The sequence below is a fragment of the Heterodontus francisci genome, chromosome 32 (genome assembly GCF_036365525.1).
Source record: "Heterodontus francisci isolate sHetFra1 chromosome 32, sHetFra1.hap1, whole genome shotgun sequence".
In the NCBI taxonomy this organism is placed as follows: domain Eukaryota; kingdom Metazoa; phylum Chordata; class Chondrichthyes; order Heterodontiformes; family Heterodontidae; genus Heterodontus; species Heterodontus francisci.
Window position 1 is genome coordinate 46581666 of NC_090402.1, and position 22621 is coordinate 46604286.

At 45.2% G+C, this 22621-nt stretch overlaps 1 protein-coding gene across 2 annotated transcripts in view; it reads right to left on the reverse strand.

The window, feature by feature from the left end:
* pnpla7b (patatin-like phospholipase domain containing 7b) overlaps positions 1-22621 on the reverse strand; it is a 382057-nt gene that overhangs the window by 145261 nt on the left and 214175 nt on the right. For both annotated transcript variants that reach the window (XM_068012742.1, XM_068012741.1), the window contains one exon: positions 5935-5998. In XM_068012742.1, the coding sequence (XP_067868843.1) occupies positions 5935-5998 (64 nt within the window). The remainder of the gene's footprint in view (positions 1-5934; positions 5999-22621) is intronic.

Genomic DNA, 22621 nt, shown 5'->3' on the forward strand with positions numbered 1-22621 from the left:
AGAAATTGATCACTATAAATATCAACAACTCTATCAGTGAAACATGCAACTCCTAGGGTGATAGAAATGTACCTTTACAAATCACTGGTACAGCCTCAACTAGAGTACTGTACCCAATTCTAGGCACCGCACTTTAGGAAGGATGTGAAGGCACTAGCGAGGCTGCAGAAAAGATTTATGAGAATGGTTCCAGGGATGAGAGACTTCAGTTACATGGATAGATTGACGAAGCTGGGGCTGTTCTGCTTAGAGAAGGAAAGGTTGAGAGGAGATTTGATAGATGTGTTCAAATTATGAGCTGTCTTTATAAGGTAGATAGGGAAAAACTGTTCTCACTGGCACAAGAGTTGAGAACCAAAGGGCACTGATTTGTGATTGGCAAAAGAACCAGAGGCGACATTAGGAAAACCTTTTTTACACAGCCAGTGGATAGGATCTGGAATGCACTGCCTCAGTGTGTGGTGGAGGCAGACTCAATCATGGCTTTCAAAAGGGAAGTGGATAATTATCTGAACAGGAAAAATCTGCAGGTCTAAGGGAAAAGGCAGGGGATTGGGACTAGTTTAGTTGCTCTCGCAGTGAGCCAATGCAAACACAACAGGCTGAATAGCCTCCTTATGTTCTGTAACCATTCTATGATTCTGTCATAGAAGGTGAACTGGATGGACCTCGGTCTTTTTTCATCGAGGAATTCTTATTGCAGAGGGGAAGAGGAGCACTGAGCTATGTTTAGGATCAGATCCTACATGGAAAAAGTGCTGGCGGGAGTGGGTCTGTAGCTTTGGTGTCGGGCTGCTTTTTCATACGACTTTTAAGACTGGCAGAATCACTGCACTTCGCTAGAATTTAATCTCCCCCACACCGCCCCCCAAACCAACAGCCCCCACACCAGGAGTGGGCTGAAGGCAGGTGGGGGGGGGGGGGGGTGGGAGGAAAGTGAGTGTCAAATTGAGTGGGAGGCAGGGGGTGCCATTCTCGTTGCCTACCCGCGCCCCCACTGCTATTTTACCAGTGATGGGTGAGATAGCAAACAGCCACTTAAGGGACTCCTCCCAGCACTGCCGCAGATGGGCACTTCAGCATCTGCTCAGCCCAGTATTACTGGGCCGCCTTCTTGCAGCTGGAGGGGGGCCCCTCCTGATCAGGCACCCTGTGCTCCACAGAGGGCATCCCCCGCAGCCCCTCGCTAAAATTATTCCCCTGCCCTAGACTCTGACACCCACACCCCTCACCAGGGCCTAGATGATTGACCCCAGCGAGGCCCAAGCTCCACTTACTTTTTTTTCATAGGGTGACATTCATCGTCCTCTTCTGGTTGGGTGCAATTCCAGTAGTGGCCACCGCTCCCAGTGGTGCTGCTGGGATCGAGGAGCAGCCAGCCGTTTGACTGGCCGGCAGCTCTTGGTGGCGGGACTTCCTGACTCAGAGGGGCGGAAGTGCTGACTGAGGCCAATTAAGAACCTGAGACACACAAAATTGCTGCGCGGTTTCCAGGCCTGGTGGAGGCGGGCCCACCCCCAACTTTTCAACTGGTGGCCACTGCCTCAATGTAAAATTCCAGCCTTTGTGTTTTTATTTCAGATCTGACATGCAGGCTTTCTGCTTTTCCAACTTCTCCCATTTTCCTGCCTATTCCTTGGACAAGTCTCACTACTGTAGCAATTCACTGCTTCTTTCTATTGCTACATTCATTTTTTGCAGGACAGTGAGTGCAGTCTTATCTAACTGGAAAGACCAAACAATTTTAATTTTTTTGTTTATGCAAGATACCACAACATGCATTTATATAGGGCATTTAATGTGGAGAAACATCCCAAGGTGCTTTCACAGGGGGGTCAGAAAGAAAAGCTGACAAGTCATTCACCGACCCTCTTTCTCTCTGCCTGGAGTACCTGCTCGTTTTTTTTGCTTTTTGTTTGATTTCCTTAAAATACTGTCATTTTTCCATTCTGAAAAAAAAAACCTGACCCAAACTTTCAACCTATTTCTTCTCTCCAACAATGCTATTGGACAACTTTCTATTTTTGTTTCAGATTGCAACTTTTACAGACTTTAGCTTTTTCAGAGATACAGTTACCGAATCCTCAAACCCATCCGAGACAAAACTAATCTCACTCCCATTTGCAATTCCATCTTAAAAAATGCTGATACACAAAGGAGAAACTGCTTCTAACCAGAGAACGCAAAGGTATGCTAACTGACAAAAATTCCAGCATCAAAATTTGTTTTTTTTTAAATGTAGCTAGTTACAATGATCTGGAATGCACTGCCTGAGAAGGTAGATTCAAATGCAACTTTCAAAAGAGAATTGGATATATATATATACCCTCCCTCAGCTGATGAACCAGTATTCTTCCATGTGTAACACCATTCAGAAGAAGCACTGAGGGTAGCAAGGGCACAGAATGTACTTTGGGAGGGGGGAGTTCAAAGTCCATCACCAAAAGTGGCTCAGTAGCACCACTACTGATCGAGCTGGCCGAGTCCTGAAGGACATGACTGCCAGACTGAGCCTACAAGTAGTGCTGAGAGAACCAACAAGAGGAAAAAACTTATTTGATCTCATCCTCACCAATCTACTTATCACAGATGCATCTGTCCATGATAGCATTGGCAGGAGTGACCACCACTGTCCTGAGGAGACCAGATCCAGTCTTCATACTGAGGACACCCTCCATCGTGTTGTGTGGCACCACCACCATGCTGAACAGGATAGACTCAGAAGAGATCTGGTAGCTCAAAACCAAGCATCCACGAGGTGCTATGGCCATCAGCAGCAGCAAAATTGTATTCAACCATAATCTCTAACATAAAGGCCCAGCATATCCCTCACTCTACCATTACCAGCAAATAGATCAACCCTGGTTCAATGAACAGTATAGGAGAGCATGTCAGGAGAATGTATACAGTCTTGTGTTGTAGCTGCACCAGATTGGCATTTAATTTCTAGCTACATTCTAAACAGTGGAAGCAGCATGCTATATACAAAACGAAGCAATACCACAACCAATGGATCAGATCAAAACTCTGCAGTCCTGCCACATCCAGTCATGAATGGTGTTGGACAATTAAACAACTAACCAAACGAGCAGGCTCCGCAAACATCCCATCCTCAATGATGGCAGAGCCCAGTGCATCAGTGCAAAAGAAAGGCTGAAGCATTTACAATCATCTTCAGCCATAAGTGCTGAGTGGATGACCGATCTCGGCCTCCTACTGAGGGTCCCATCATCATGGGTGCCAATTCAATTCACTCTACATAATATCAAGAAATGACTGAAGGTACAGGACATAGCAACATCCCAGCAGTAGTACTGAAGACTTGTGCTCCAGACCTAGCTGCTCCCCTAGCCAAGCTGTTCCAGTACAGCTAAAACACTGGCATCTACCCGACAAAGTGGAAAATTGCCCAGGTATGTCCTGTCCACAAAAAGCAGGACAAATCCAATCTGGCCAATTACCACCCCAGTCTACTCTCAATCAGCAGCAACGTGATGGAAGGTATCGTCAACAGTGCTATCAAGTGGCACTTACACAGCAATAACCTGCCCACCGTTGCTCAGTTTGGGTTCCACCAGGGCCACTTGATTCCAGAGCTCACTACAGCTTCGTCCAAATGTGGACAAAAGAGCTGAATTTCAGAGGTGAAGTGAGAGAGACTGCTGTTGACATCATGGCAGTATTTGATCGAGTATGACATCAAGGAGCCCTAGCAAAATTGAAGTTAATAGGAATCAGGGGGAAACACTACACTGGTTGGAGTCACACTTAACACTAAGGTTGTTGAAGGCCAATCATCCCAGCTGTAGGACATCACTGCAGGAGTTCCTCAGTGTAGTGTCCTAGGCACAACCATCTTCAGCTGCTATATCAATGATCTTCCCTCCAACATAAGGTCAGAAGTGGGGATGCTTGCTGATGATTGCGACTGTACAACTCTTCAGATAATTAATCATTCTGTACGTGCATGCAGTGAAACCTGAACATTCAGACTTGGCTGATTAAGTGGCAAGTAACATTTGTGCCACAAAGGACCAGGTGATGACCATCTCCAACAAAAGAGAATCTAACCGTCTTCCCTTAACATTCAATGGCATTAACATTGCTGAATCTCCCATCATGAACAACTTCAGGGTTACCATTGACCAGAAACTTAACTGGACCAGCCATACAAATACTGTGGGTACCACAACAGGTCCAAGAATGGGAATTCTGTTGCGAATAGCTCACCTCCTGACTCCCCAAAGCCTGTCCATCTAGAAGGCGCATGACAGGAGTGTGATGGAATACTCTCCACTTGCCTGGATGAGTGCAGCTCCAACAGCATTCAAGAAGCTCGACACTATCCAGGACAAAGCAGTCCACTTGATTGGCACTCCATCCACCAGCTTAAACATTCACTCCCTCCACCACCGAAGCACAGTGTCAGCAGTGCATACCATATACAAGTGCAGCAACCCGCCAAGCCTCTTTCGACAGCATCTCTCCAACGGGTAACCTCTACCACCTCGAAGAACAAGGACAGCAAGTGCCTGGGAACACACAACCTTCAAATTCCTGTCCAAGCTACACAACATCCTAACTTGGAACTATATTGCCATTTCTTCACCATTGCTGGATCAAAATCCTGGAACTTCCTCCCTCATAATCCTGTGGGTGTACCTACACCACATGGACTATAGTGGTTCAAGGGCAATTAGGAATGGGCAACGAAGGCTGGCCTTGTCAGCAATGCTCACATCCCAAGAATGAATTATATAAGGAGAAATATGCAGGGGTATGGGGAAAGTGCAGGGCAGCGGGACGAATGGGACAGCTCCTTCAAAGAGCCAACAACAGATACAATGGGCCAATTGGCCTCCTGTGCTATACAATTCTATATACAGCTACTTTAAACCAATGCTGCTCAAAATAAATTGCTGACTAGTCACAGGTGTGGCTATCGCACCACCATTTCATCCACATGCACTATTTTAGTAGAAAATGCCTTGCATACGCTCACAGAGTTCAGGTAAATGTACTTCACGTGTATATTTACTTAAACATCTACCACTATTCAGTAACCAAGGAAGTAAAGCCCTCACAACAAACAAAAAACTCTCTGCTTTTTGTCTTAATTTCTTTTTAAAAACACACACACAAATGTTGAAATACACATGGACATGCCATACAAATGAGCATTGAGGGCATATACCCAACAATGGTGTCTATTATTCATTTTTATATACTGATCAGAAATTAAATTAGCCACATCTGGATTCTCCATTAGCCACATGTGGACAATAGCTATGCTATTGGACAACACTGCTGTACACCAACTTCAGTTTACCTACAGCACTGTGGAAGAGCCTAAGAGAAACCTGAATTGCTTCTTTTCACCCCCGAAGCAATAGCACTTCACCCCAGCACAACACTCCGCAATCGGGATATGTGGAAACCAGACACAGTAGGAATAATAATTGTTAGCAAAGAGTAATTTTCCTTACTCTAGCCCAAGAGCATGCAGCCTGAATGCATTGCTCCCAATGCCACCCTGGCTAGGATGAGGTGACTCAGCATAGACCAGGGAACAAACCTGGGACCTTATGAATTTACCATACAATGCCACCAAACCAACTGAGTAAAACCAAAGTTTGAAATAAAATTTGGGTTCAAATAATACCCCTACATTTGGAATTCTCCTCTCCAGGCCCTGGTTACCATCCAACTTTTAGACAGCTGCACAATCCTAAATGCTCTATAGCCTTTATCAGTATGTAAACTGGTATCTCTCCTTTTTGTTAGCCAGAGTAAAGGCATTGAGTATATAACCTGCCCCCATCCAACAATCCCTTGTGAAATCAGAATAACCAAACAAAAGACAGAGTACAACCCAGCAAGAATGAGCTAGCTTGAAAGAGGCAAGAGGTTGAGTAAGGCAGGGTGCGACTTTACCTGTCCAAAGCAGTAGATCCAAGGCGCTGCTTGATGACATCACTGTTCAGGAGCAAGGTAGGGCCTGAAATGAAACAGTTGACTTTGATTTTTTAATTCAATGTATGATGCAATTATCGCTGTAATGGATTCACACTGTAAAAAAATGACTATTCGTGTTTACACTGCAATTGGCTTGTGTGGAAATAAAAATAATAAATGAAAATGTTCAAATAGCCATCTGAAACAAGCTCTCTCACTGCCTCTGGGTATCTTTTTATGCTACATTGTGGTACTCAGGCAGCAAATCATGAAGCAAATGTAGAAATTAGGCCATTCTGTGCTGATATTGCAATCTCCCAAATCAAAATGAATTTCCCGACTCGTTCCAATCATTGTTGCTGGTTGAAAATCCTGGAATTCCAAAACTAACTGCACTGTGGGAGCCCCTTCACCACATGGACAGCAGCAGTTCACCACCACCTGTTGAAGGGCAAGTAGGGTCAGGAAATAAGTATCGACCTTGCTGGCAATGCCATACCCTGAGAATGAATTTGAAGAAATGCATTACAACATGACAGTCTCAAAGACACATTCCATTGAGAAAGAAAGACTCTATGAGAAGGATGCACCATCCGTGGCTAACTAAAGAAGTTAAAGATCGTATCAAATTGAAAGAAAAGGTGTACAGTGCTGCAAAGATTAGTGGTAGGCCAGAAGATTGGGAAAATTTTAGAAAGCAGCAAAGGATGACTAAAAAATGAGGGAGAAATTAAAATATGACAGTGAACTAGCAAGAAATATAAAAACAGACATTGAAAGCTTCTGCAAATATATAAAAAGGAAGAGAGTATCTAAAGTAAGTGTTGGTCCCTTAGAGGATGAGATTGGGGAATTAGTATTGGGAAACAAGGAAATGGCAGAGACTTTGAACAAGTATTTTGTATCTGTCTTCACAGAAGACGACACAAAAAGCATCCTAAGAATAGCAGAAAATCAAGAGGCAAAAGGGAGGAACTTAAAACAATCACCATGATTAGAGAAAAAGTGCGTGGAAAACTAATGGCACTAAATTCCCCTGGATCTGATGGCCTGGATCCTAGGGTCTTCAAAGAACTGGCTACAGAGATAGTGGATGCATTGGTTGTAATCTTCCAAAATTCCCTACAAGGTCCCAGCAGGTTGGAAAACTGCAAATGTAACAAGAAAGGAGGGAGACAGAAAGCAGGACATTATAGGCCAGTTAGCCTAACATCTATCATTGGGAAAATTCCAGAATCCATTTTTCAGGAAGCAGGGCATTTAGAAAATCATAATGCAATCAGCCAGAGTCGACATGGTTTTATGAAGGGGAAATCATGTTTGACAAATTTATTAGTTCTTTGAGGATGTAGGGGATAAAGGGGAACCAGTATCTGGATTTCCAAAAGGCATTCGATAAGTTGCCACATAAAAGGTTACTACACAAGATAAGAACTCATTGTGTTGGGGGTAATATAACAGCATGGATAGAAGACTGGCTAACGGACAGGAAAGAGAAAGTCAGGATAAATGGGGCATTTTCAGGTTGGCAAACTGTAACGAGTGGAGTGCCAGAGGGATCAGTGCTGGGGCCTCAACTATTTGCAATCTACTGCCATGTAAACATGTTATGCTGAATGATGATTTGTAATTCATTGGTTGGAAACCCAAATTAAACTTTTAAAAGGAAAGCTGGAATCCCAAAGTCAGCTTCTAAAAAGACAGCAGCTAAGATGGCCACTGCAATTTGCATTGAAATACCTCACATTCCAAGGTATCGAGGTGGAGACTGAATAGCCCTCATCCAGAACAATGGCTTGAGCAGTTTGAATGTTACCTGGTATCGCTTCATTAGCAGGACATTCAAAGCTATCTTTGAACATTAACACTAGTGGAGGCGAACCTCCAGGGGATAATCATTGAAACAATAAGACTAGAAAGAGATTGGAATTCTCAGATTTGGATCTCATTAAAGTGTAAAGTCTAATACTCAACACAGGTCGAGTAACCTACTCCACCAATCCCGGACAGTTTCACTTTTGCTCCATGAGACGACACAACTTTTCTTTGCTCTCGAACCCAGCACCAGTTAAATCATTGTAGGTTCCCTTTCTCTTCAAACCAAGCCACCCACCAGAAACGAGGGGGAAAAATAACAGACACACAGAATCTGAACAGTACATAGAGAGAACGAGAAAAGAAAATCAAAAGACTTGCATTTATATCACACCTTTCACAAACTCAAGACGCCCCAGAGTGCTTTACAGCCAGTGAAGTATTTTTTAAGTGTAGCCATGGTTGTGATGTAGGAAACTCAGCAGACAATTTGCCCACAGTAAGCTCCCACAAACAGCAAGATACAAGTAACCAAATAATCTGTCTTTGTGATGTTGATTGAGGGATAAATATTGGTAAGACACTAGGAACAACTTCCCTGCTCTTCAAAATATTGCCATGGAATCTTTTACGCCCACCTGAGGGAGCAGACGGGGCCTCAGTTTATCGTCTTATCTGCAAGACAGCACAGCACACCCTCTGTACGACACTGGAATAGGACTTGAACCTACAATCTTCTGACTCAGAGGCAAGAGACCCACTGAGACACAGCTGACACTAAGAGAGAGAGAAAGAAGTGGCAACATGGAAGGTACGTACGAGAGCATATCCTCGAAATCACCATTTGCACCATCATGGGAAATCCACTAGTAATGCATTAAAAATTTTGCATATGTGTATAATACTCATGAACAAGGAAGAACTTGTGATTGAAGAAGGTGGGTGTTCTCAGGGAATCCCTGATTATCATTAATCCATTGGTTATAAAACAATGTTTTCCTGTCATAGCTATTTGCAATACCTGTCTGTCAAACTTTCCTGTCACAATTAAACATACCTATTTCATTTCACTTACCGAATCTTTTGAGGTGAATCTCCAAGGTAGGTTCGGCCATTACTCACTAAGCTGTGACAGCTCTAGCTGTGTATATAAGTGGTGTTGGGGGAGTGCTGTCCACAGCCAATTCAATGAGACAGTGGAGGCAACCAGGCATTCAACTTGGAGCTTCATGTTCAAGCCTGCTCTCTGCTCCTTCGCTACGCTGCCCCGACACTCTTCCCCCACCCCGAAACACTTGCATGCACACTCCATCCCCCATCATAAGCCCCCCGATGTTGCAACTTCAGAGGTGCCTTTGAGTTTTAAAAGCTGCAATTTCAGCTGTTGCTGGGCTGATTTGTTCAGGGTTTCCCCAACAACCAGTATTTACTGTTCAAAATAAATTTTCAGTAGCATTTCTTTTAAATAAGGCCAGTTTCTCTCTCACTACTGGGGGGGGAGGTTTTGGGGGCTTGTCTCTCTACCATTAATGAAGCCAACGCTGCCACCATTCAGCCCCTTCTGTGATTACATCCATCCAGTTACCTTGGGACAGCAGTTGTATTATTGCAGTTGGGAATGTTGTGTTTGTAGTGCTACAGTGCTACGCTGCATCCCTAAAGCTGGAGCGCCCAGCAATAATTCTACGTTTATCCTTCTAGCTGCAGAGGTGAAGTCTAAAGGTACTCGCTTCAGTCCTAGGGCAAGGCTTTCATCCCCCCCAGGGTGAAGTCTCTCTTTATCATTGTTGTGATCTTTAAAGAGTAGTGAGCTGCTGATAGCTGTGATGCATTATTTTTGCTGAATCTGGCTGTGGTGGCAGTGATAAAGGGGGGGCGATAAGTTTCAGCAGCAGTGACCCGGGGAAACCTGCATCTGTGCTGTTTCCTCCACAGAGCATGTTAATGTAATTATCCACTGCATGTGCGCATTATGAGCAAGTGCTGGTGGCAGAATTTTCCATCAGTAGGTTGCCAACAGGTAAAACACTTCACTGATCTAACCCTGGATTTATCAGTTCATAAACTGCTGAACCTTTGCTTTGGGATTTTGAGTCTTCAGGGGACATTCGAGAGATACATAAGGTAGTAAACAGTACCAAAAGAGTAAATCCTGACTAATTCAAACTGAATCAGGATGGGGAGATGCACAGAGTCAAACAGACAAAAGTCAAATTTAGAATGGATGCCAGGAAGAGATCAACATGTGAAGACACTTCCAGGCAGGGTGGTGGAAGTATAAACCCTGAAATTATTTAAAAACACAGTTGTATACTGGAGCGGAACTCCGAAGGCGGTCACGTGTCACCTTTGGCATGTTTCCGGCAGTACCTGCAGCCACCTACTCAGCATCAATGCTCCAACACTCTGCTCCGCACCTGAAGCTAAAGACCAGTTCTACAAGGAACTCCATAATATCATTATTAGCATCCCCAATGCAGAACATCTGTTCCTGCTGGGGGGACTTTAATGCCAGGGTTGGGGCCGACCATGACTCACGGCCCTCCTGCCTTGGGCGCTATGGCATTGGAAGGATGAATGAGAATGGACAGAGACTGCTTGAGTTGTGTACCTATCATAACCTCTGCATCACCAACTCGTTCTTTCACACTAAACCCTGTCACCAGGTTTCTTGGAGGCACCCAAGATCACGTCGTTGGCACCAGCTGGACCTCATCGTCACAAGGCAAGCCTCTTTAAACAGCATTCAAATCACACGCAGCTTCCACAGTGTGGACTGCGATACTGACCATTCCCTAGTGTGCAGCAAGTTTAGACTCAAACCAAAGAAGCTGCATCACTCCACGCCGAATGGCTGCCCGCGCATCAACACTAGCAGAATTTCTTATCCACAGCTGTTACATAAGTTTCTAAATTCACTTGATAAAGCCCTTCAAAACACACCTAACAGGGGATGCAGAGACCAAGTGGGCCCACATCAGAGGCACCATCTAAGACTCAGCAATGACCACCTATGGCAAATGTGTGAAGCAGAATGCAGACTGGTTTCAATCTCACTTTGAAGAACTGGAACCTGTCATAGCCGCTAAGCGCATTGCACTGTTGAACTACAAGAAAGCCCCCAGCAAGTTAACATCCATAGCACTTAAGGCAGCCAGAAACGCTGCACAAAGAACAGCCAGGCGCTGCGCAAATGACTACTGGCAACACCTATGTAGTCATATTCAGCTGGCCTCCGACACCAGAAACATCAGAGGAATGTATGACGGCATTAAGAGAGCATTTGGGCCAACCATCAGGAAGATCGCCCCCGTCAAGTCTAACTCAGGGGACACAATCACTGACCAACACAAGCAAATGGACCGCTGGGTGGAGCACGACCTAGAACTGTACTCCAGGGAAAATGTTGTCACCGAGACCGCCCTCAATGCAGCCCAGTCTCTGCCAGTCGTGGATGAGCTGGACGAACAGCCAACAAAATCGGAACTCAGTGATGCCATTGATTTTCTAGCCAGTGGAAAAGCCCCTGGGAAGGAAGGCATTACCCCTGAAATAATAGAGTGCCAAGCCTGCTATACTTTCAGCACTCTACAAACTGCTTTGCCTGTGCTGGGATGAGGGAGCAATACCACAGGACATGCACGATGCCAATATCATCACCCTCCATAAGAACAAGGGTGACCGCGGTGACTGCAACAACTGCCGTGGAATCTCCCTGCTCAGCATAGGGGGAAAGTCTTCACTTGAGTTGCTTTAAACAGGCTCCAGAAGCTGGCTGAGTGTGTCTACCCTGAGGCACAGTGTGGCTTTCAAGCAGAGAAATCCACCATTGACATGCTGTTCTCCCTTCGCCAGCTACAGGAGAAATGCCGCGAACAACAGATGCCCCTCTACGTTGCTTTCATTGATCTCACCAAAGCCTTTGACCTCGCCAGCAGACGTGGTCTCTTCAGACTACTAGCAAAGATTGGATGTCCGCCAAAGCTACTAAGTATCACCTCATTCCATGACAATATGAAAGGCACAATTCAGTATAGCAGTGCCTCATCAGACCCCTTTCCTATCCTGAATGGCGTGTAACAGGGCTGTGTTCTCGCACCTGTTTGGGATCTTCTTCTCCCTGCTGCTCTCACAGGCATTCAAGTCTTCAGAAGAAGGAATTTTCCTCCACACAAGATCAGGGGGCAGGTTGTTCAACCTTGCCCGTCTAAGAGCGAAGACCAAAAGGAGAGAAAGTCCTCATCAGGGAACTCCTCTTTGCTGGCGATGCTGCTTTAACATCTCACACTGAAGAGTGTCTGCAGAGACTCAGCGACAGGTTTGTGGCTGCCTGCAACGAATTTAGCCTAACCATCAGCCTCAAGAAAACAATCATGGGACAGGACGTCAGAAATGCTCCATCCATCAATATCGGTGACTCCGCTCTGGAAGTGGTTCAAGAGTTCACCTACCTAGGCTCAACTATCACCAGTAACCTGTCTCTCGTTGCAGAAATCAACAAGCGCATGGGAAAGGCTTCCACTGCTATGTCCAGACTGGCCAAGAGAGTGTGGGAAAATGGCGCATTGACACAGAATGCAAAAATCCGAGTGTATCAAGCCTGTGTCCTCAGTACCTTGCTCTATGGCAGCAAGGCCTGGACAACGTATGTCAGCCAAGAGCGACGTCTCAATTCATTCAATCTTTGCTGCCTCCGGAGAATCCTTGGCATCAGGTGGCAGGACCGTATCTCTAACACAAAAGTCCTCGAGGCAGCCAACATCCCCAGCATATACACCCTACTGAGCCAGCGGCGCTTGAGATGGCTTGGCCATGTGAGCCGCATGGAAGATGGCAGGATCCCCAAGAACACATTGTACAACGAGCTCGTCACTGATATCAGACCCACTGGCCGTCCATGACTCCGCTTTAAAGATGTCTGCAAACACGACATGAAGTCCTGTGACATTGATCACAAGTCGTGGGAGTTAGTTGCCAGTGATCGCCAGAGCTGGCGGACAGCCATAAAGGCGGGGCTGAAGTGTGGTGAGTCGAAGAGACTTAGCAGTTGGCAGGAAAAAAGACAGAAGCGCAAGTAGAGAGCCAACTGTGTAACAGCCCAGACAACCAATTTTATCTGCAGCACCTGTGGAAGAGTCTGTCACTCTAGAATTGGCCTTTATAGCCACTCCAGGCGCTGCTTCACAAACCACTGACCACCTCCAGGCGCTTACCCATTGTCTCTCGAGACAAGGAGGTCAAAGAAAATACTGTGATGGGGGTGGGAACTGTAAGCTTTGAAAGAATGGATGAGGTAAGAGGGGACAAATGGCCTTCCTCATTTACTTGTGAAATACTACTGGAAACCGCATGAGGTACGTCTGCATAAAGCAGACATACCATGTCTGCAAAACACAGATCCAAATAATTTAAGAGTCATTTTCACAGCACTGTATGACAGAAAAACAGCAAGCACATCCCTTAATAGTGAAAGAATACAATGAAGAGAAAGCGCATCCTAGAATAATCCATGAATATTGCAGTTGCCATCAAGTGGATAGAAGGCACAACATAATGGAGCATATCAGTGCCTGGTCTCCATAGTGATCAGTAAGAGCAGAGATACCATTTCAGATTGCAGGTGGTTCACTGATGCAATGAATGGGTGGGAATTCTTTCCCACAGTGTCCTCATGTGCCAAATCCACATCATCAACCACGGTTTGAAGGAGTTATTTCCCCAAAGGCTCCTTGTCACACAGTCAGGTGGATGATTTATAGTTTGGGCAAGAAGTGTGTTTTCTGGTAAAGAAATCACTTGCAATTTGGGTTTTATCAGCCAGATTCAGCAAAAAAAAATGCATCACAGCTATCAGCAGCTCATTACTCTTTAAAGATCACAACAATGATAAAGGGAGACTTCACTCCGGGGGGAAAAAAAGCCTTGCCCTAGGACTGAAGCGAGTACCTTTAGACTTCACCTCTACAGCTAGAAGGATAAATGTAGAACTATTGCTGGGCACTACAGCTTTAGGGCTGCAGAGTAGCACTGTAGCAGTACAAACACAACATTCTCAACTGCAACAATACAAAATCATTGGCCTATTAAAATGTGGGCCTAGAGTTCTGTTGCTGGCAAAGGGATGTGAGGCCAAAAGGGGATTCCACTCCCAATCCTACTCAGCCCTTGATCTTAGCTATGCTGAGCACAGGTTGCGGCATCTTCCAAAATGGGTGGGAAAATTGGATGGGAGTTGGCCTGTCTACCTAGCAACTTGATCCTCCGAGCAGTCATTGGTGGTGGGATGTGGTGGAACTCAGAGAAGGAACAGAGACACATGGAACTACCAACTCAACGGCAGAGGTGTGAGTCCAGATACAATTAATGGTCAACGCGCACAGCCTCCTTAGCGATGATGCATCTTTCCTACAGAGTTGACAGACATTACTAATGTTGCTCATCTTTAAATGCAGTATACACAGTGCATTACCATGTTGATTATACTGATTGCCAAACTAATTTGAACTAACGCTTGATTACAGCCTCTTAATATCTGTTCGCAAAGTGTAATTAAGTACAGTTCAAAAACAAACAGCAGCAATAAAAAACAAACATCACAGATCATGTATCTGCTGATATACAACAGAATTTTCTTTTTTTAATAAAATGCTAATTTGCCCATATGGGGAAAGTGGTCCTCATTGCAAAGGAGCAGCTGCAAAAGGAAGAAAAAAAATCGCTAATTTTCTCCTCCCTTCAATTCCCTTTATGTGAAACATTCATTTATTCGCACTGAATCCTTTAAGCTTGCTTGAACCTGAATGCATTACAAAATCTGCATAATAAAGACTTTAATGAATGCAAGAGGCATTAACCGGCCATTAGGCTGTTTGAAGCTAGCTCCATCGGGCCTGCCTCAGTTCAAGAACCTCCACATACTTGGCAAACTGCCTAACACTTTACCAATTAAATGGAGACGCTGGGGTTTAGTTTAACTTCAGTGAGCTTTAAAAGAACCTTTCCGTGAGTGATGGCTCCCTACATTTACTGCTAAACCTGACCTTAAACCTTATATGCAGAAACAGCAAGCAATTAGGAAAGCAAACAGTATACTAGCTTTTGTTACAAAGGGATTAGAGTATAAGAGTAAAGAAGTCTTGCTACAATTATACAGTGCATTGGTGAGGTCGCACCAATTTCAGTTTCAGGCTCTTTACCCAAGGAAGGACATACTGGCCCTAGAGGAAGTACAACAAAGGTTCACTAGACTGGTTCCTGGGATGAGGGGGTTATCCTTTGAGGAGAGATTGAGTAGAGTAAGCCTACGTTCCATGAGTTTAGAAGATTGAAAGGTGATGTCAGTGAAACATACAAAATCCGTCAGGGGCTCGACAGAGGAGACACTGAGAAAATGTTTCCCGGCTGGGGAATCCAGAACACAGCATCACAGTTTCAGAATAAGGGGTCAGCCATTTAATATACATAGGATTACATATTCATAGCATATACAGCACAGAAACAGGCCATTCAGCCCAGCTAATTTATGCCGTTGTTGATACTCCACTCGCGCCTCCTTCCATTCTTATCTATATCTATCATTGTAACCCTTCTCCCTCATATGCTTGTCTAGCCTTCCCTTAAATGCATCTATACTATTTGCTTCAACCACTCCCTGTGATAGCAAGTTCCATATACTCACCACTCTTTGGGTAAAGAAGTTTCTTCTGAATTTCCTGTTAAATTTCTTGGAGACTACCTTATATTGATGGCCTTTAGTTATACTCTTCCCACGAGTAGAAACACTCTCTCTGCATCCAAACAAACAATCAAAACCTTTTACAATTTTAAAGACCTCTATTAGGTCACCCCTCAGCCTTCTTTTTTCAAAAGAAGAGACCGAGCCTGTCCATCCCTTCCTGATAGGTATAGCCACACATTTCTAGTATCATCCTTGTAAATCTTCCCTGCACCCTCTAAAACTGAGATGAGGAAACATTTCTTCACTCAAAGGGCTGTGAATCTTTGGAATTCTTCACCCCAGAGAGCTGTTGATGATCAGTCGTTGAGAATATTCAAGACAGAAGTCGACAGATTTTTGTGTTACTAAGGGAATAAAAAGATATGGGAACAGTGCGGGAAGGTGAAGTTGAGGTCGAAGATCAGCCGTAATCTTGTTGAATAGCAGAGCAGGCTCAAAGGTCCAAATGACCTACTCCTTTTCCAATTTCTTATGTTCTTATGACACTTTTATTCCAATACCAAAATTTTTGGCCCATTAAAACATGAGTATACAATTCTGCTGCTGTGTAAGGGAACCAGGTTTAAAGGAAGACAGACTTGCATTTCTATAGTGCCTTTGACAACCTCAAGATATTCCAAAGTGCTTTGCAGCCAATTAAGTACTTTTTGAAGTGTAGTCACTGTTGTAACATAGGAAATATGGCAGGCAATTTGTATGCAGCAAGGTCCTACAAACAGCGATGAGACAAATGATCAGATTTTTTTTTTTTAAATGATGTTGGTTAAGGGATAAATATTGTCCAGGACACCATAAGAACTCTCCTGCTCCTTGAAAGTGCTGTTAGATCATTTACATCCATCTAAGGGGACAGATGAGGCCTTGCTTTAACATCTCATCTAAACGGTGGCACCTCCAACTGTGCAGCACTCTCTCACTACTGCACTGGAATGGAACTTGAATCCAAAATCTTCTGACTCAGAGGCAAAAGCACTACTGCTGTGTTAAGTTTAACACCTAAATTAATTCAACATAAATTCATCTTGATTTCTTTACTCTTATAGCACTAACAAAACCCAATATACCGTTGGTCTTTATGGTTTTACCCGTCCGCACTTGAACATTCAGAGGATTCTGTATTTAAGCCCGCTTTTCATCCACACCCTTCAGTACCTTACCACTGAGCATATACTCCCATTCCATGATGTCCCTCCCAATATGCATTGCCTAACAATTAATCATATTAAGTTTCATTCAGCAGCGGTTTGCTAATTCTACTAATCTCTCAGCCTTCCTGACGTCTTTTACAGTTCTCCTTGTTGTTTGTCAAAACTGCAACATTAGATTAGATTAGAGATACAGCACTGAAACAAGCCCTTCGGCCCACCGAGTCTGTGCCGAACATCAACCACCCATTTATACTAATCCCACACTAATCCCATATTCCTACCAAACATCCCCACCTGTCCCTATATTTCCCTACCACCTACCTATACTAGTGACAATTTATAATGGCCAATTTACCTATCAACCTGCAAGTCTTTTGGCTTGTGGGAGGAAACCGGAGCACCCGGAGAAAACCCACGCAGACACAGGGAGAACTTGCAAACTCCACACAGGCAGTGCCCGGAATCGAACCCGGGTCCCTGGAGCTGTGAGGCTGCAGTGCTAACCACTGCGCCACTGTGCCGCCCTTGCGTCATCAGCAATGTTTGAAATAGCATTCCCCATGCCCAAGATCAAATCATTGCCATATACAGACGACAAAAATGGATCCAGCACTGACTCCTGAGGTCCACCGCTTCCAACCCTCTCCTAGTCCAAGGAGCACCCATTTACATTAAATCTGTTTCCTGTCCATCAGCCAACTCTCCATATTGCTACATTTCTTCTTGTAACATATGCCTCAATTTTTCTCACTAGCCTCTTCAGATACCTTATTTAAAATCTATATATACTACACCTACAGCATTCCTGCAGATAGGGTGAAAAGAGGAGGAGCGGCAGGAGGCTTGTGTGGAGCATAAACACCAGCATAGACCAATTGAGCCAAATGAACTATTTCTGTCATGTAACTTCTACATAATTCCAGTTAGATAATTCCTCTTTTCCCCCATATCATTCTCCCTGTAGAACACCCCCAGTATAATTTCAGTTGCACGAGCTCCTCTTGTATAATTCCCATTTCCTGATCGCAGTACTGAGAAATAGACCAAAACAGCATCCTAAAAAAACAAGCAGTCAACTGGATAAGAAATATAAGAGGCCAGCATCTGGGAGTGGCAGCAGCCAGCCAGTGTCAGGTAGATCTCTACCTAAAACTTGACAATACCTTGGTGTTCCCATCTATATGTGCAGCAAAAATGCTGCATGGTGCTTTTAATTGGATCAAATTAATCAAATTAGATTTTAATTTAAGTGCGTAATTAAGTTTGTTGATGTTCAAAGGAACCTGGGTGTCCTTGTTCATGAGTCGCTAAAAGCTGGCATGCAGGTGCAGCAAGCAATTAGGAAGGCAAATGGTATGTTGGCCTTCATCACAAAGGGTTTTGAGTACAGGAGTAAAGAAGTCTTGCTGCAATTGTACAGAACCTTGGTAAGACGGCATCTGGAGTATTGTGTACGGTTTTGGTCTTCTCAACTAAGGAAGGATATACTTGCCAATGAGGGAGTGCAACGGAGGCTCACCAGACTAATGCCTGGGATGGTGGGATTCTCCTTTGAGGAGAGATTGAGGAAACTGGGCCTGTTTTTTTTAGTTTTTAGAGATACAGCAATGAAACAGGCCCTTCGACCCACCGAGTCTGTGCCGACCATCAACCACCCATTTATACTAATCCTACACTAATTCCATATTTCTACCACCTGTCCCTATATTTCCCTACCACCTACCTACACCAGGGGCAATTTATAATGGCCAATTTACCTATCAACCTGCAAGTCTTTGGCATGTGGGAGGAAACCGGAGCACCCGGAGGAAACCCACGCAGACACAGGGAGAACTTGCAAACTCCACACAGGCAGTACCCAGAATTGAACCCGGGTCGCTGGAGCTGTGAGGCTGCGGTGCTAACCACTGCGCCACTGTGCCGCCCCTCGAGTTTTGAAGAACAAGAGGTGACCTCATTGAAGCTTACAAAGTTCTTACAGGGCGTGACAGGGTGCATGTAGATAGGATGTTTCCCCTGGCTGGTGAGTTTAGAACCAGGGGACACAGTATCAGAATAAGGGGTAGGCCGTTTAAGACCGAGATGCAGAGGAATTTCTTCACTCAGATGGTGGTGAATCTTTGGAATTCTCTACCCCAGAGGGCTGTGGAATCTCAGTCATTGAGCATGTTCAAGACAGAAATCGATAGATATCTGGATACTAACATCAAGGGATATGGGGATAGCATGGGAAAGTGGCATTGAGGTAGATGATCAGCATGATTTAATTGAATAGCAGAGCAAGCTTGACGGGCTGAATGGCCGACTCGTGCCCCTATGTTCCTATAGGGTGAGTGCTTCCTTGTGCATCTAAATGCACAATATGAGTTGCTAAGTGGAGATGTCAGTGGCCAGCAATGGCTTTGCAACAGCCAAAGGAAGCCAAAAATTGCCCAAAGAAAAACAGATGGTTGTTGGTTAATATGCATTCAGCTTTAGCATCTTTATCGATTGACAAAAGCAGTACCTTACAGCAACGTAAAGCAATCCGTGAATTTGATGTTTTGTGGTGCAGTTCTTTTCCTGCATCTCATAGGTTCCAAGGCACACAACCAAATAGCTCACAAAAAGAAAATGTTTGGACAATAGCACAGGCCAGTTTGCACAGAAGTTGGGTTGTTCAGAAATGCCGAGAGAAAAGGAAGAATTGTCTTTGATTGGGGGGGGGGGGGGCGGGGGGTGCAGTGAAGTTCTTTTTTATTCCTTCATGGAATGTGGGCATCGCTGGCTAAGCCAGTATTTATTCCCCATCCCTAATTGCCCTTGAGAAGGTGGTGGTGAGCTGCCTTCTTGAACTGCTGCAGTCCTTGGGGCGTAGGTAGCCCCACAGTGCTGTGAGGAAGGGAGTTCCAGGATTTTGACTCAGTGACAGTGAAGGAACGGCGATATAGTTCCAAGTCAGGATGGTGTGTGGCTTGGAGGGGAACTTGCAGGTAATGGTGTTCCTTTGCATCTGCTGCCGTTATCGAAGTCATGAGTTTGGAATGTGCTGTCAAAGGAGACTTGGTGAGTTGCTGCAGTGCATCTTGTAGATGGCACACTGTTGTCACTGTGCATCGGTGGTGATGGGAGTGATTGTTGAAGGTGGTGGATGGGGTGCCAATCAAGTGGGCTGCTTTGTCCTGGATGGTGTCGAACTTCTTGAGTGTTATTAGAGCTGCACCCATCCGGGCAAGTGGAGAGTATTCCATCACACACCTGACTTGTGCCTTGTAGATGGTGGACAGGCACTGGAGCGACAGGAGGTGAGTTACTCGCTGCAGAATTCCCAGCCTCTGACCTGCTCTTGTAGCCACAGTACTTATATGGCTGGTCCAGTTCTGTTTCTGGTCAATGGTAACCCCTAGGATGTTAATAGTGGGGGATTCAGCAATAGCAATTCCATTAAACATCAAGGAGAGATGGTTAGATTCTCTCTTGTTGGAGATGGTCATTGCCTGGCACTTTTGTGGTGCGAATGTTACTTGCCACTTATCAGCCCAAGCCTGGATGTTGTCCAGGTCTTGCTGCATCTGGACATGGGCTGCTTCAGTATCTGAGGAGTCCTGAATGGTACTGAACATTGTGCAATCATCGCAAACATCCCCACTTCTGACCTTATGATGGAGAGAAGGTCATTGAAGCAGCAGCTGAAGATGGTTGGGCCTGGGACACTACACTGAGGAACTCCTGCAGTGATGTCCTAGGGCTTAGAAGTTTGGCTTCAAACAACCACAACCATCTTCTTCCTTTGTGCTAGGCATGACTCCAGCCAGCGGAGGGTTTCCCCCCCAATTCCCATTGATTCCAGTTTTGCTAGGGCGCCCAGATGCCATACTCGGTCAAACGCTGCCTTGATTCAAGAGCAGTCACTCTCACCTCACCTCTGGCATTCAGCTCTTTTGTCCATGTGTGGACCAAGGATGTAATGAGGTCAGGAGCTGAGTGGCCCTGGTGGAACCCAAACTGAGCAGGTTCTTGCTAAGCAAGTGCCGCTTAATAGCACTGTTGATGACATCTTCCATCACTTTGCTGGTGATAGAGAGTAGACCGAATTGGCGGTAATTGGCCGGGTTTGATTTGTCCTGCTTTTTGTGTACAGGACATACCTGGACAATTTTTCACATTGCCGGGTGAATGCCAGTGTTGTAGCTGTAGTGGAAAAGTTTGGCTTGGGGCATGGCAAGTTCACGAACACAAGTCTTCAGGGCTTTTGCCGGAATGTTATTAGGGCCCATAGCCTTTGCAGTATCCAGTGCCTTCAGCCATTTCTTGATATCACATAGTGTGTACTGGATTGGCTGAATACTGGCAACTGTGATGCTGGTGACCTCAGGAGGAGACTTAGATGGATCATCCACTCAGCACTTCTGGCTGAAGATGGTTGCAAATGCTTCAGCCTTGTCTTTTGCACTGATGTGCTGGGCTCCTGCATCATCGAGGATGGGGATATTTGTGGAGCCTCCTCCTCCTGTTAGGTGTTTAATTGTCTCACCACCATTCATGGATGTGGCAGGACTGCAGAGCTTAGATCTGATCCGTTGGTTGTGGGAGTGCTTAGCCCTATCTATTGCATGCTGCTTTCGCTGTTTGGCACGCAGGTAGTCCTGTGTTGTAGCTTCACTAGGCTGACACCTCATTTTTAGGTATGCCCGGTACTGCTCCTGGAATGTCCTCCTGCATTCTTCATTGAACCAGGGCTGGTCCCATGACGTGATGGCAATGGTAGAGTGGGGGATATGAGGTTACAGATTGTGGTTGAACACAATTCTGTTGCTGCTGATGGCCCACAGCGCCTCATGGATGCCTAGTTTCGAGTTGCTCGATCTGTTTGAAACCTATCCCATTTAGCATGGTGGTAGTGCCACACAACACGATTGTGGGCATCCACAATGTGAAGATGGGACTTCGTTTCCACAAGGACTGTGCAGTGGTTACTCCTACTAATACTGTCATGGACAGATACATCTGCGACAGGTAGATTGGAGAGGACAAGAGGTCAAGTAGGTTTTTCCCTCATTTCTTCCCTCACCATTTGCCGCCAACCCAGTCTAGCAGCTGTGTGCTTTAGAACTCGGCCAGCTCAGTCAGTAGTGGTGCTACCGAGCCACTCTTGGTGATGGACATTGATGTCCCCCATTGAGAGTACGTTCTGCGCCCTTGTCACCCTCAGTGCTTCCTCCAAGTGGTGTTCAACACGGAGGAGTACTGATTCATCAGCCAAAGTGGGGCAGTAGATGGTAATCAGCAGGAGATTTCCTTGCACATGTTTGACCTGATACCATGAGACTTCATGGGGTCCGGAGTCAATGTTGAGGACTCTGAGAACTTCTCCCACCCAACTGTGTACTGCTGTGCTGCCACCTTTGGTGGGTTAGTCCTGCTGGTGGGACAGGACATACCGAGGGATGGTGATGGCATTGTTCCGGACATTGTCTGTAAGGTATGATTCCGTGAGTAAGACTATGTCAGGCATTTGCAAGACTAGTCTGTGGGACAGATGTCCCAATTTTGGCACAAGCTCCCAAATGTCAGTAAGGAGGACTTTGCAGGGTCGACAGAGCTGGGTCCAGCGCCTAAGTCGATGCCGGGTGATCCATCCGGTTTCATTCCTTTTCTTAGATTTTGTAACAGTTTTGAGTGACTTGCTAGGCCATTTCAGAGGGCAGTTAAGAGTCAAGCACATTGCTGCGGGTCTGGACTTACATTAGGCCAGACCAGGTAAGGACGGCAGATTTTCTTCTCTAAAGGACATTAGTGAACAAGATAGGTTTTTACAACAATTGACAATGGTGAGGAGACAGGGAAGATATTCTTCGTTCATTAAAGCCAGAATTGTCACAGTCGGGCACAAAAAGCAGTTTGGGATATTTACTGACTTCAAGAAATCACCATGAGATTGAATTTGAAACTGTAGTGATTAATATAATGTTACGACAACTAACAT